Source organism: Triturus cristatus, chromosome 7, assembly GCF_964204655.1.
Source record: "Triturus cristatus chromosome 7, aTriCri1.1, whole genome shotgun sequence".
Lineage (NCBI taxonomy): Eukaryota > Metazoa > Chordata > Amphibia > Caudata > Salamandridae > Triturus > Triturus cristatus.
Genome location: NC_140590.1, coordinates 1,277,340,604 through 1,277,356,374, shown reverse-complemented (window position 1 = coordinate 1,277,356,374; position 15,771 = coordinate 1,277,340,604). Strand labels below are relative to the sequence as shown.

At 47.3% G+C, this 15,771-nt stretch overlaps 1 protein-coding gene across 2 annotated transcripts in view; it reads right to left on the bottom strand.

Annotated features, from left to right (window-relative positions):
* Positions 1–1,275: 1,275 nt before the first annotated feature.
* Positions 1,276–15,771, bottom strand: part of MVP (major vault protein) — a 375,877-nt gene continuing 361,381 nt past the window's right edge. For both annotated transcript variants that reach the window (XM_085618814.1, XM_085618813.1), the window contains exons 16-17: positions 3,718–3,906; positions 1,276–1,847 (exon numbers count right to left, since the gene is read on the bottom strand). In XM_085618814.1, coding sequence (XP_085474940.1) covers positions 1,716–1,847; positions 3,718–3,906 — 321 coding nt within the window. In that variant the 3' untranslated portion in view covers positions 1,276–1,715. The remainder of the gene's footprint in view (positions 1,848–3,717; positions 3,907–15,771) is intronic.

Genomic DNA, 15,771 nt, shown 5'->3' with positions numbered 1-15,771 from the left:
TCACTGAATTGTTGCAGAGTGTTTGTGGGTTACTGTGTTTGAGCTTTCAAATTTGAAAATGTGAAAAATAATACTTTCTTATATGTACTAAGGTATCAACTACTGCAAATCAGACCGTCCTCCCAGTGAGAAAGCAAGGGTGGTCTGGCAGAAAGAACGCATTGATCATGACATTTGTTCGATTTTCGGCAATTGTCTACACACAAAGATGGTGGTTCTTTCGGTCTTTCACACAGGAGCATATTCCTACCAAGGCTTCACTCACATCTGTAGTCTGAGACATGTGTAGGTTCTCAATGAGTCTGGGGTAACCAAAGATTAAAAATTTGGCGCAGTACATTTGGAAAAATTCTCATGGAAAAAAAAGTTATGCTCCTGTACACGGTAGATTTATATAGGTTTGTTAGAAAAGATATATTTTTGTAAATACACATTGTAGCTGGATATATGGCTTTTCAGTAGAAATTTGGTTTTCACTCTATTAAGGAGTTGTGTCAAGGTCCTAATATTTAAGGCTTAGATATCTGGTTGAGAGGGGCAGTTGAAAATACTGGGGGAACCCCCATGACAATTCAGTTCCAGGATATCCCAGTCTGGCTCTGTTTGCGACGGAGGACAACACTGAATGGTGTGTAAACCGCACCACTCTCCATTGAACACAGTTACAATTTTGCAAACACAACAGTAACTCAAGGCAATTCACTCTTTATCACTGTCCTATAATGTATTCAAATACATTTATTTGTTAACCAGTCCTCACATCTCACCGTGCACGTCCAGCTGTGACGCAGATAGAATAAGCCCACAAAGTATGATCCAATAGTCATTTGCACAGCTAGTTCCAAAACTTCCCACTGAACTCAAGAGGGTCTGCACTGTACCCAAGTTCGCAATAGGCTGAACCATACTTGAATGCCTGTGCAGTATCGGTTCCGAGCCATATCACTGCAGTACTTCAAGACCTTGGCTTAGCTGGTGACCTCACAGTAGGGAAGGCTGGGGAGCTGATGTCACAGTGCTAGTTACATCTCTAGAACATTTGTGAAGTCACAGGTATATGGGAAGCTCTGCCGCAGATCTCATACCCTTGCCCAGGACTTGTTACTGCAAGAGCAGTACTACGCTTTACCTCCTAGGATGTTACTTCAGTTGCACTCGCAGTCAGGGGGTGCAACTGAAAGAGCACTGAAACCTCACCAATTACCAAACATTCTATTCTGTTATGTAGCACACCTCCTCAATTCTGTCGCATACACAAAAAGACTACACAGCATGTGGTTTAGGAGATCGTTTTATTTGTAGTTTTTTAAGGCACACAGGCTAGCCACCATGCTAAATACAAACCACGGGTGGCAAAATCCTGCTAAGAGCGGTGTTTGCTGGAAGAGACATGAACAGGGTCTTACAGAAGAGAAGAACTTCAGCCAAGGAGTTGATAGTTGAATACATGAGTATCAATAGACCCTGAGCCTGTGGTAGTATAAACAGTAGGAGTAAGTGGTGATGCTTTATCCACCACGCAAGTCCAAAACGGAGGGGACACCATAGTTGAGCACTTATAGCCAAGATGGGCACATAGTTGAAATAGAGCAGAGCAGAGGGGGGGACGCGGAGCCTTGAGGAGTGGGGGGCCCAATGGTGCTCCTCTCATGTATCCTGGCTACCTGCAAAGTGGTGATGGCTCCTCCAAGCTCACTATGCCCGGTTCCAACTAGTCACTCCGAATCATCCCGGATGGATTTGGGAACCAATCCCAGCATGCCATTGGCTGTAGTGAAAAGGTTGATGGGGGTTGACCCATCTGTTATCAGTGTGGATTTAAGCCCCAGGCCTTGGAGAAGTTTCACCTGCAGAGGAAAATGAAAATATTCTGTGTATTTAGAATTTACGAATTAAAGTGTAAAATGCAGAACTACAAAAATGTTAAAGCTCAAAGTGATCACAGTTGAATTCCTCAGTAACATTTCACTTGCTGTACATTTTAATTTGGAATTGCCAAACTTGAAAAGTGGTGTTCTCAAAATCAAGCACCTCGTTGCCCACATTACCCAAATTCAAACATTCAAGAATTTCAAACTCTACAATTTTTACATTCAAATTTCATATGTTTTCAGTGCAATAATTCCACATATACATTGTAGGAATTCCTGGATTCACACTTTGTGAACCTCTAAATAAACATTCCTATGTTCCACATTTATACTTCGAAAATATTCAGACGTGGGTGATTACTTACATTTCGTTTTCTAAAAATCTATTAGGATTATCACCAAATGAAATTTCGTAGTGACCAAATGTTGCTGTCAAAGTCAGAGCCTTCAAACAAGTGACTGGGGCCACATAGGTAGGGGGTACATTTTGTTTTTTGTTAGGTCCTTAGGTTACAGCAACAGCAGGTAGGTCCTGTCAGCGATTTGTCCTCCCTTCAACTCTACCTCTCCACACCATACACCAACATTCTATTACAATTCATTTTCAACATTCCAGACATCATCTCAAACATACAGGAAATGGGGACACAGTATAGCCCTCCAAATGAAACACTTCTCAGCTGCATACTGAGATTCATTCAATACCTACTTACAAATTCTGAATTTAAAATTGTAAATTTCGCCAAATTGTAACATCAGAATTTAGAAATGTTCCACACAAAAAAACTGATTTAGAATTTGGGAAGCTTTGCCTACAAATGAACAATGCATAATAATAATTGCAGTAAGAATTCTAAAAGATTAAGGGCCACATGTATGAAAGTGAGTTCCTAATTGCGATTTCCTACGAATCGCAATTAGGAAATTGCCATTTCAAACGTATGAGAATCTTTTGAGTTTCATTTGTGATTCCCAGTTGGTCACAAACAGACCTACCTCATGAATATTAATGAGGTAGATCGGTATTTGCGACCAGTTAGGAATCCCTAAAATCACAGGGATGGTGGCCTGCTGGGGTCAGCCGACCACCATGTCCGTGATTGCTTTTAGACCACTGCCTGCTCTTAAAAAGTGCTTTAACAAACATTCACGAAGGGGAAGGGGTTCCTTGGGGACCCCTTCCCATTTGCAAATGGGTTACCACCTACTCGAAGTAGGTGGTTCAAGGCGAATTCTTTGTGATTGCATTTCGATTACAAAACATTCATACATACGGATGCGATTCGGTATTAGGAAGGAAGGCCTTAAACACGCCTCTTCCTAATACCGAATCTCAAACCCAAATTGCGATTCGGTAACAGGTTACCGAATCGTGATTTGGTACATTTCAAAATGTCTTTTTGCGTTTGCAAATGGGTTTGCAACCTCAAAAAGGCTTCATACATGTGGCCCTATATTTGTAAACGGTTCTAAATTACAACCATGTTTACTTATGAACATTTGTGCCCCTTCACCAAAACATTTTTATTCACAAAATATGAATAATTAGAGAACTGTGAGAAGTTGCAACATAGTTGGTTCAAAGCAGAAGTGCATGCAGGAAGTTTGAATAAAAAGACTAATTGGAAAAATTTTAAGGGAGCCTGTGCCTCTGACAGGTTTGTAGGGCTGGGCTGTGGTCTAACCTGTGATCGACATTTTAGTAGAATTTCAGAGACACCGTAAAAAATATATCTCACTACTTCCTGACTCCCCGCCCAGCCTCCAGTCGCATATATGGTTGTAGCTCAATCATAAAGCAACCTTTTTGTCAAGCTCTGTCAACACAGAAGGCTCTCCAGCTTACCTGTAGCTCTGGCCCAGCCAACGCAATGTCCCGGATAGTGGAAGCTCCGATGGCTGCCGTCATATCTTGGAACTTCTTGATATCTAGGGCAGCCAGAAGCTGAGCCTTCTCCACTTCAAGTTTGTTCTGTTCCTTGACGTAAATCAGCTCCAGGTCCCGGGCCTTTTTAAGGCGCTCCATCTCGGCGTTCTATAGGAGGGTCAATAATATATGTGGAGGCATGAAGCACCAGTGACTTAAGAACTCACTAAAGTGAATAAGGCGGGTGATTGTCTATTTTCAATCTCACCATTTGCCACAATCACTCCTCTTTTTCACTAGCTCTATGCCCTAACAGATAGTGTTCCTCTGTCTAGTTCTGTGTCTTGGGTGCACCTTACCTTTCTTCCCCTGTGCCTCACCTTCATCTAGGGTCATTTCTCTCCCTGTGAAACTCTATACCTATGCTTGCCCTCCTCACTCATCTACCCCTATCTAGGCATTCTGCTCCCACTGACTGGCTCTCTGCCCTCTTGTAGGAAAAGGAAAATGGTACTCACACTATAAGCATTCATTTGTAGCATATAGATGTACAGGAACACGCTCTGCATGCTCCTCCCACTTAGGGCTGTGTACAGACGTTTGCAAGTTGATTTTCTTTAAAGAAGACTCCACACTTTGTGAGCAGGGCCCATGGGCATAGACTCCATGTTAGATTGTTTTTTTGCAGAGCGGGTAAGAGTGAGTATGGAGGGGCCACTGAAAGCAGTATGGTGCACCATGTGTATCGTGAAACTAAGTTAAATGATAAAAGAAGAGATCTACAAGTAGTGCCATACGCTTTCGAGGAGAAGTGTGGGCGCATGTGAATCTACAACACTACACGTTACAAACAGATTCTTCCAGGATAACTAACCTTTTATGTTCGTAGCATATGTTGCTGTAGATAAACATTTTCTGCATGGACTGTAAAGCAGCACTACCTACAAGCAGTGACTAGAGTGTGGGTAATGCAGATGTCAGAAGGAAAATGCTACTTACCAGTATGCATCTGTTCTTGGCATGTAGAGCTGTAGATCCACATATTTTTGCATAGATCTCCATCTGGTGTTGGGCTCGGATGTTTGCACTTTGTTCTTGTAGAAGTCTTTGTAGTCACGAGATAGGTGACTCCTCCTTTGGTTAGCAGTGCGCATGGGCATCGACTCCATCTTCAGATTGTTTTTGCCATGAAGGGTGATGATGGAGTTAGTTAGAAACAGAAAAGATGTCCATGTGTCATGTATCTAAGTAAGATAGTACTGCAACACATATAGGTGTCCGGGGAGGCAGGTGGCCGTATGCAGATGTACGAGTTACTTACCTTCGGTATCAATATATCTGGTAGAGACGTAGTTTAGCCGCAGATTCCTTAACTTAGAATATCCCCAGGCGTCAGACTGGATCTGGAAAAAACTTTGCAGCAGCACCTGTGCGCGCCGGAGGATGGCGCCACACGACCCCGCCCTGACGTTGTCCACATACGTGACATCAGAAAGGTCATATAAGTCTCTCCCGGCGCGCTGACAACAGTTTTCTTCTGAGAAACATTACCGCGACAATGCGGAGCCACCAATAAAACAAACTGTGAAAGTATGGAAACAGTATGCGATGGATGAAAATCTGTGGATAAATAAGGAAGATGGTGCAGAGACCATCGTAAAAGACATAATTAGACACCACCTACATTTAGGTGGAAAAGCTGTGAGAAAGAACCTTGCAAGCTAAGCAAAGACCATTCTCTAGTGTTCGAAGGGAAGAACATCTCAACAGACAGAAATAGACTGTTAGTACCATGCAGAATAACAGACAAAAATGGACTGTCAGTACCATGCAGAACTGTGCCGTCCAGCAAGAACGGAGCACAGAGAGAACAACAGTCCACCGCAGGAATGAAAAGTCTGGCACTTCCCCTGTAGTAACAGAGGTCTGAAACAGAGGCGAGTACAGCCCCGAAGAAGACTACTGTAGAAGAGCCCAGAACCCTGAGGCAACAGAGAAGGCGGAAAGACAGCATGAGAAGAAGAAAATGAAGAGGAATCTCTTGGTGAAGGACAATCGATAAGGCCTCATTTTACAGTTAAGAAACCATTGAAAGGGAGGCAACGGTATTATTTTGACAGAACCCCTGAGAAGGAGTTAGTGGCATTATGACAAATCTCAAAGGGGAGCAACAATGTGAGCATCCATGAGAGAAAAAACCAATGCCAACTGTAACAGGGGGCCAGCAGAGAACCCCACTTGGCAAGGCCCTCGCTGAACGGGGAGGCTGGGTGGGCGTTAAGGAATCTGCGGCTAGACAACGTCTCTACCAGATACATCGTTACCGAAGGTAAGTAACTCGTACATCTGATAGAGACATCTAGCCGCAGATTCCTTAACTTAGAATAGATACCACAGCCATACCCCAAAGGGGAGGTGGGTCTGGGACAGATCAACAGACCGCACCAAGCAGCCGTTCCGGCAACAGAGTGACGGATAAATAGGGACTGGGGGGGAGGCTGTAGCGGAACAGCCCGACAGCAACCCAAGCAGCTCGGAAGAGCAGAAATAACAGGATGGCAGATATCCTAAAAATGCCAGAATGGCGTGACACCATACCTGTATTAAAAAGGGCAGGTAGAACGGCCTGAGCCATATACCAGAGCAAAGAAAGTGAGAAAGAAAGAAGGACCACTCTTCGCTTAATGGCGCAGGATCAGGACACCGACTCAAGTTAAAAAAGAACCAGAAGAGAAGCAACCAGAGCCTAACAGACTAGCCTATAGAAGGAAGGCTAGAACCTGAGCAATGCGATTGGAATAGCCGGCGGTAGCATCAATGTTAAACCCGCCGAAGCAGGTAGAAACACGCAGCAGGCAAACGGCCACAGAGACCTTAAAGTGGTTTACACCAGAAGCTTAAGACTGCCCGACCGGGCAGTATGAAGCCAAAGCGAGAAACAACTCACAATAAAGACTTGCAGGCAGTAGTCAAAGACCACTGCCATCAGAAGAGCTGTCCCGCAGGCGTAGCGTTAACAATTGGAAAGAGCCTCAGAATCCGAGACCAAACACTCCAGAAAAGAGACGTACAGTGTGGAACATCAAAAAGGGAGCATTTGTCAAATTGGGAAATCACCCCAGTAAGCGGAAGGAAGGAGGAACCTATGAGGAACTTGCAACAGCTCAGAAAAGCTCCCCCACACATCGCAGACCCGAAAAGAGGTGGCGACGTAGGAAGAGGAATACCAAAGCAACCGGCACATATACATACCGGAGCATACCTAGTACAGTTGTTCTTGAAGAGGAGAGCAAGAAACCTCCCAGGAGGTGGAACAGGCAGGATGTAAGAAGATGGCACCAGGGAAAAACATAGAATGCCGTACAAAGGATCACCAAGAGACGCATGGAGCCCACAGGATCTCCAGGCCCAGGTGAGATAAGCAAAGCTATATAATAGAATACCAGTACCCCACATGGAGTATGCATACCCCAAACAACGGGGAACACCTAATAGGGCAAGACGCCAAGCCAAAAGAGCGTAGTAACAAACTGAACCCGTGTACATGAGTTCCGGGCCGTATGACATTACCGAGCTGAGCCACCGGCTCAATACCACAGTCAGAGGACTAGACGCAGCAATCTGTGGAACACGGCCACAGCAGGCCAACAGGCAGCTCAAAGCAAAACACATCCAAGGGATGCCAATAAAAGGGTAATCACCCTTGGGAAAAGAAGACATAAGGCTCACCGCCCATGGAAAACACAGAGCGCAGCTAAAGGATGCGAAATGAAAAAGTATCACGACTGAAGAAAGGCCTAAGAAGACCTAAGTGGGAGGACGAAAGCCCGCAAGGAGCTGGTGAACCGCCAACTCGGCATGAGCATCAAACAGCAAAACCCCATCAAAGGGTAAGTCAACCAGTCGCTCCCGGATATTTTCAGGGAAGACACTATCGCGTAATCAAGCGTGACGCCTTAAGGCAACAGAGCACGCCATAGCACGTCCCAAAGAATCCGCAGTATCTAAGGCTGAGCGGATTGTGAATTCGGCAAGGTTGCGGCCATCCCGGAGGAGGCAAAGGAGTTCAACCCGAGCACTTTCAGAGGTGGCCGAAAGCAAAGACTCTGCAGAGTCCCACAGGGCAGAAGTAGCCCGTGATAAAACACACATTGTATTCAAGGATCGTAAGGCCGCACTAGTGGAGGCAAAGACGTTCCTGCCCCATGACTCTAGCCATCGGGACTCCAGAGAGGGAGGAAGCATTAGAGGAGGCAGGGTGGGGAAAGCAGTCTGCAACACAAACCCTTGCACATCAGGGTGTACAAAAAGACAATTAGGATAATGCAGAGCTGGAAGGTGGCGGTGCAAAACTGAAAGAGCCACCAGATCACCTGAAGCAGGCTGGACCCAGGTACCTAAAAGGGTATCTTAAAGGGAAGCCTCAAAGGGTAGAAGCGGCTCCACAGTCCCGGACCCCCGATGAAGGACCTCAAGCAAGAGGCCGACAGACAAGGGGGCAGAAGGGGGTTGCATGGTCAAAATGCAGGTGGCCAATTAGACCACCCTCAAAAAAGCCACACCAGCCCCAGTAGTCTTCCGTGGAGGAGACAACAACTCATCAGTGGGGGAGGGTTGTAAACTGACCCTCCCCAGACAGTGAGGGCGCGACCAATGTTCCACAGAAGGGAGTCCCATCGAAGAATGAGGATCCTGACGTTGCTCCTGGGGAGGCGAGGAGCCTGCCAGATCTGGGAGCTCCCGGGGAAGCTCAACAAATTCCAAGGGGGGCACAGGCAACAGTACATCCGGTGATGGTGGGCGAGAAGACGGCGCCGAACTCTACCCGAGGCCTCTGGAGAAGAGTCCATAATTCTGCACCGACACGGCGCCGAAGCAACGCACGTCGGCGCCAACCCCGCGTCATTAAACGCCGACTCGGCTGCGTCCGGCGTCGACTCGACTATGATAAGCTCCCCTTCCGAGGAAGTAGCAGATGCCGGAGCCGGCGAGGCAGGCTTTCGGCACCGGCCTGGCGCCAACTCCACCTTATCCATGCTAGGCTCCGACTCCGGGGAAAGGAGCGGGGGCGGAGCAGAGAAGGTGAGCCTCCGACGCCGGTACGGCGCCGACCCTGGCTCCGGACAGGCAACCGCCTGCCCGGGAGCCTGGGCATATGAACAGGCTCCGACTCTGGAGAAAGCAATGGAGGCAGAGCCGAGGAGGCGAGCCTCCGGCGCCGGTACGGCGCCGACCATGGCTTCCGATAGGTGTCCGCCTGACCGGGAGCCTGGGGTGTGCTGGGAGCCTGGGGTGTGCTCAGAGCAGGGCTATGAGCACCAGCAACCACCTGCGGCACCGTAGAGAGCCCAGCGGGACTATGTCGCGCGGCGGAGGCACTGTGGGTCGTAGAGGGGGACCCCGGCGGGCCGCGCCTTAACGACTCACGTGGACTGTTGAGGGGGACCCAACTGGTACCCTAACGGTACCACATCTTCGACGTCCCTGGGGGGGGTGAGGCTCAATTGGCACCGGGGACGAACCCACCGGTGAGTCCGTCAGAGAGCCCACGAGAAGCGGAGGCCCCGAGGACGCCCCAGGGACGGGAAGGGCCCAAGGGAGGCCTGCAAACATGCGGCATATGTCTTCATTTGGGCCAGAGTTGCCCCCACACCCGGAAAGGGCGGGTAGGGCGACTGCTGGGAGTGCACGTCCGGAACGTTCCGGGAACCAGAGCTCCTGACAACAGACGAAGAAGGGGAGGTCGAAGACCTTGGCGACAAGCGCCTCGACGTACCAAGTGGCGAACGTCAGCCCCGGACCCCGGAGGCCGAACGACGGCGGGAGTAACCTGCCGTTTAAGAACCCGGGCGGCAAGACGACTCTGACCTGGACAACTGCGCTGAGAGAAGCTTCATACGGCGCTCGCGCCGAGACTTGGGCTTCAGGTGTTGGCACGCCTCGCAGTCCGTGGAGTCATGGTGCTCGCCCAGACACCACATACAAATAAGATGCGGGTCAGTCGTGGACATCTGTCGTGAACAGGAATTACAAGTATTAAAGCCCGAAGGCATTGCACACTGCTCACCGACGCAAAGCGTCTAAGGCCTGAAAACAGGCCAGAGGAACCGCTCACTCCGGATCCGCGTTGCACGCTGAAATGAAGGAAACTGATCTCAGCGCACGGGGAGGGACTTATATGACCTCGCTGACTTTACGTACGTGGACGACGTCAGGGCGGGGTCGTGTGGCGCCGTCCCCCGGCGCGCAGAGTTGCTGCTGCAAAGTTTTTTCCAGATCTAGTCTGACACCTGGGGATATTCTAAGTTAAGGAATCTGCAGCTAGATGTCTCTATCAGATCTACATGCCAAGAACAGATGCATGCTGGTAAGTATCATTTTCCGTTCCAGGCATATGAGCTGTAGATCGCATACTTTTGATAGACTATACAGCAGTTACCCCGTTAGCGGTGGCTACCTGTATGCGTTGCAGTAGTTTGAAATAGTGTTTTTAGTACAGCCTGGCCCACACTTGCTTGTTGTTTTGCCTGCACATCTACACAGTAGTGTTTTGAGAAAGTGTGCGGTGTAGACCATGTTGCGGCTTTGCAAATGTCATCCATGGGGATGTTTCATAAGAATGCCATGGATGCCCCTAGCTTGCATGTGGAATGCGCACTAGGGGGAATGGATAATGTACGCTTTGCTTTTTGGTAGCATATTTGAATGCATTTAATGATCCACCTGGCAATTCCAGCTTTTGATATAGGGTTGCCCTTATGTGGTAGTGAGAAAGCTACGAAAAGATGTTTAGTTTTCCTGAAACTTTTTGTCCTTTCAATGTAGTAAAGAATAGCTCTTTTGATGTCAAGCATATGAAGAGCTCGTTCTGCTACTAAGTCTGGTTGAGGAAAAAAGACTGGGAGCTCAACAGACTGGTTAAGGTGAAAGGCCGAAATTACTTTAGGTAAGAATTTAGAGTTTGTCCTAAGAACCACTTTGTTGTGATGTATTTGCAGCAATGGTTCTTGTATGGTTAATGCCTGGAGTTCACCCACTCTTCTGAGGGATGTGATGTCCACAAGGAAAACTACTTTCCATGTGAGGAACTGTAACTCACATTTATGTAAAGGTTCAAATGGGGGACCCATGAGTCTTGTAAGGACAATGTTTAGATTCCATTTTAGGGCCTTCCATGAAAGCTTTGATGGGAGGTACCCTAATCAACAACAAGTGCTGTCTGTTCTGTAAGTAAGCTGCTATAGCACCAAGATGTAATCGTATGGATGTGTATGCCAGATTACATCTTTGTAGATGCAGGAGATAACAGATAATGTTTTGAGTTGAAGCATCTAGTGGATTGATTGTGTTGTTATTGCAATAAACAATAAATCGTTTCCATTTAGCTGCATAGCATACTCTAGTGGTAGGACGTCTAGCATCTTTAATGACGTTCATGCAGTCTGGTGGGAGATTGAGGTATCCAAACTCTAAGACTTCAGGAGCCAGATCGGTAGGTTCAGTTGAGCTGGTTCTGGATGTCTTATCTCTCCATGGTTCTGTGTGAGAAGCTTTGGTGTTTGAGCTTGCGCACCAATAATGGAATGAGCGGGAGAGGTGGAAAAGCGTACGCAAATCTACCTGACCAGTTCATCCATATCGCATTGCCTTTGAAAAATGGGTGTGGATACCTGGAGGCCAAGTTTGGGCATTTTGTGTTTAAAGGTGTGGCAAACAGATCTATGTCTGGGTGGCCCCACATTTGAAAAAAACGGATGAAGAACTTGCAAATGAAGTTCCCATTCATGAATCTGCTGTTGTTGACGACTGAGCAAATCCACAATTTGATTGTGTATCCCAGGTAGATGCTCTGATAAGAGATATCTTTTGAGGAATGGCCCATCTCCAAATGCTTTGAGTAGGCGTGAAAGCTGCAGAGAGTGTGTTCCCCCCTGTTTTTGTATTTAGTACATTGCTGTCATGTTGTCTGTTCAGACGAGGACAGTTTTGCCTAAGAGATGTTTCTGAAATGACTTTAGGGCGAGAAATATGGCCAGTAACTCCAGTTGATTGATGTGGAGGAGTTACTGTTGAAGGGTCCACATACCCTGGATGGTGTGGTTTAAGAGATGAGCTCCCCAGCCGGTGAGCGATGCGTCTGCTGTTAGCACTATTTTTGGAAACGGGTCTAAGAACGGCCGCCCTATGGAAAGATTTTGTGTGTTCCACCATTGCAGAGAGCGATATGTGCGGCTGTCTACCAACACCAGATCTGTAAGTTGACCCTGAGCTTGGTTCCACTGTTGTGCTAGACATTCCTGTAATGGACGCATTTGGAGTCTTGCGTAAGGGATGATTAAGATGCAGGAGGCCATCATCTCTATTAGCTGCATGAACACTCGAGCTGGTAGTGAGTGTTGCGGTTGAAATTTTGTTATGAGGGCTTGCATACTGGCCATTCTGGTTGGGTTGGGGTATGCAAGGGCTTTGGAAGTATCTATTGTTGCACCTAGATACTGTTGGGTGTGAGATGGTTGGAGATGTGACTTGGTGAGGTTTATTGTGAATCCTAAGTTGTGTAGCAGCTGGATTGTGTTGTGTGTGTTTTGTACACAATTGTTGCGTGACTTGGCTTTTATGAGCCAGTTGTCTAGGTAAGGAAACACATGAATGTGTTGTCTTTTTAAGTGGGCTGCTACCACCGCAAGGCATTTTGTAAAGACTCTGGGTGCTGTTGTGACTCCGAATGGAAGGACTTTGAACTGGTAATGCTGTCCGTCCACTACGAACCGTAGGTATTTCCTGTGAGCAGGGTGAATAGGAATGCGGAAGTAGGCGCCCTTGAGATCTAGTGTGGCAAGGAAATCGCCTTGTTGAAGCAGCGGGAGGACCTGTTGTAGCGTGACCATGCAGAAGTGGTCAGATTGTATGCACAGGTTTAACGGTCTGAGGTCTAATATTGGCCTGAGTGCCATCCTTTTTTGGAATGAGGAAATAAAGGGAGTAAATCCCTGTGCCTTGGTGATGTAGGGGAACAGGTTCTATTGCATGCTTTTGCAAGAGAGAGAGAACCTCCTACTTGAGAAGCGGGAGATGTTCTGTGGACATTGAACGTTGTTTGGGAGGTATGTGTGGGGACTAGAAGCGAGTTCCAGGCAGTAACTATACTGGATAATTTGTCTTACCCACCTGTCTGTGGTGATGGAATTCTATACAGGTAGGAACTGTGATAGTCTTCCCCCCAACTGGAGTGGAGTGGTGGGAAGTCACTGTTTTGTGGTGGGAGAGTTGCGGGTATTAGAACCACGCTCTCTCCCTCTTCTGTTGTTATTGCCTCTGTAAGTCCCTCTAAAATAACCTCTGTTAGGGGAAGTTTGGGTGGGGCTTTTATAAGTGGAAGAGGTGGTTTCTGTACCAGTGGTCTTGGAGACGCCCCTATAAGAGGAGCGACGAAAAGAACCTCTACTAGTTGTTGCTTGTAGAGCCCTAATAGATTTAGCTGTTTCTGTGTCCTTTTTTCATCTTTTCTAAAGATGTGTCCACAGTGAGTCCAAACAAGTGTTCCTGATCTAATGGTTGATTGAGGATGGTTGACTGAACCTCTTGTTTAAAACCAGATATGCATAGCCACGCATGTCTATGTAGTAACACACTTGTATTAATTGTGCGGGATGCTGTATCTGCTGCATCTGCTGCATCCAGGGCACATTTTATAGAGGTGTTTGTGATTAACTTTCCCTCTTGTATGAGATCATTTGCCTTAGTCTTGTATTTGTCTGGAAGATGCTGCAGGAGCTTTTCAAGCTCATCATAGTGAGCCCTGTCATACCTCGCTAGTAAAGCTTGTGAGTTGGCAATACGCCAAAAATTTGCCACCTGGGACGCACCTCTTTTACCTGATGCGTCCAGTAGTTTAGACTCTTTGGCTGGCGGAGGGGCATCACCTGTGGTTTGGTAATTTGCCATTTTACGGGCATTTGCCACTACTAATGAGTCCAGAGGGAGCTGACCTTTAATATAAGCTGGATCGTTTGGAGCTGGTTTGAATTTCTTCTCAATTCTAGGATTGGGCACTCGAGCCCTGACAGGGTCTTTAAAAACCTCAGGGGCATTTTAATCAGCCCTTTGAGCATAGGGAGAGTATTTGTTGTTTTTTGAGGCTGCGAGAATGTCTCTAATAAAAAGTCCTCCTCCAGAGGGTCTGAATGGAGTTGGACTCCATGGTATTGTGCAGCTCTATTTATTAGTTGTGCTAACCCTACGTTGTCATCTGGAGGGGATGGTCTGGAGGGATATAAATCTGGCTCAGGTACATCTGGGACATTGTAATAGTCCCAAGAGTCATGAGCTAGGATACTGTGGGTGTCATAATCAGTATCTGTATTAACATGTGGTGGTCTATGTCTTCATCCCCACCCCATAAATCCTCATCTTGTGGTGCAGGTGAAAGAGGAGGCACTGGAGAGTGTGCTGGAGAGAGTATAATGCTTGGAAGCTGTGGAGGTGGAGAAAAAGGCCTCATAGGTGAGGTGGATGAGTCTTTCTTCTTGGAGGGTATCTCAGGTGTTTCTGAGGTGTCCAAGATCCTTTTTTTAGGTGGTATAGAAAAGACCTGGCCGGTAATGGGGTAAATATGGAGTGTTTTTTGCTTAGGATTCTGTGGATCTGGATGGAAATGTTCCTTCGATCCGTTGTGTTTTTTCGGCGCCGAGGACTTTGGTTCCGAGAGGTGCTTTGGCCTATCTTCTTTAGCTTTAGGAGGGGTTATTGTGTCCTTCTGCTTAGGTTGAGTTTTCGACTCTGAAGATTTAGGCTGTTTTTTCAGATCCTAAGTCCGGTACCTTGGGTTTTGCTTTCGGTGCCGAAGATTCTGGTGTCGACGGTACCTTGGGTTTATGTTTCGGTGTCGAAGATGCTTTTTCGGCACCGTGGTGTGGTTGGCTCGATCCCGAGCTGCCGGAAGGCTTTGTGGGCTTCGGAGCCGGGCCCAGAGGCTGAGCTTCTGAAGTATTGTCATGGTGTCGACCCAGACTCGAAGGTGAAGGTGTTACCGGAGCCTTTTGTTTTTTCAGGGCAGGGGCGTCAACGTCAGTACTCACACTCCATTGACCTGGAGTAATTGTCTGGTCTTCTGAGTCCGATTCATCGGCTTCGGAGTCGCTGGCTTGTTCATCTCCTGTCTCTGGTTCTAGATCGTCGGGCCTGCCTCGAAGATTTTGTCCGGCGCCAAAACGTTTGATCTAGACATTTTGTGATGTCGAGCCCAGCGATCACATATAGTTTTCTTGGACCTGAAAGAGTCACAGGCCTGGCAGTATCCACTCTTGTGTTCTGGAGAGAAACAAAGGTTGCAGACCTCGTGGAGATCTGTGTGTGGGAATTTAGCCCCACACTTGCATTTTTTAAATGGAGTCCTCTCCAAATGCTGGTTGATGGCACCGATCGGCCCAACGGCCCACGTCGACGACTGGACTCGAAATTGTCTTTGGAACTGGATACGCGTCGAGAGAGATTGCGATCGAAACAATACCGTCGAACAGTGAGAGCTTTTGCGCTTAGAAGGGGAATCGAAACTACGTCGATCCGGAGCGCAGCAAATTACATCCGAACCCGATGGCGGAAAAAAACAATCTGAAGATGGAGTCGGTGCCCATGCGCACTACTAACCAAAGGAGGAGTCATCTATCTCGTGACCACAAAGACTTCTACAATAACTAAGTGCAAACATCCAAGCCCAACACCAGCTGGCGATCTATGCAAAAGTATGCGATCTACAGCTCATATGCCTCGAACATAAGGTTCTGAAGACTGTCTGGGTATTACCAAGGAAGGCAATGGTTGTTGCTTTCTTGCATGTACAGTGCGCCCTGGCGGTAATGAAGAGGGCTCTTTTTGCTTTAAGGTAGTAATTGTGCATGCACCCTATTATCCATTTGGTGATACTTGCTTTAGAAATAGGGTGGCCTTTGTAAGGTTTTGAGAAGGCTACACACAGCTAATCAAACCTGTGAAAAGGCTTGGTCCTCTCGATGTAATACGTCGGATCAGGTTTAA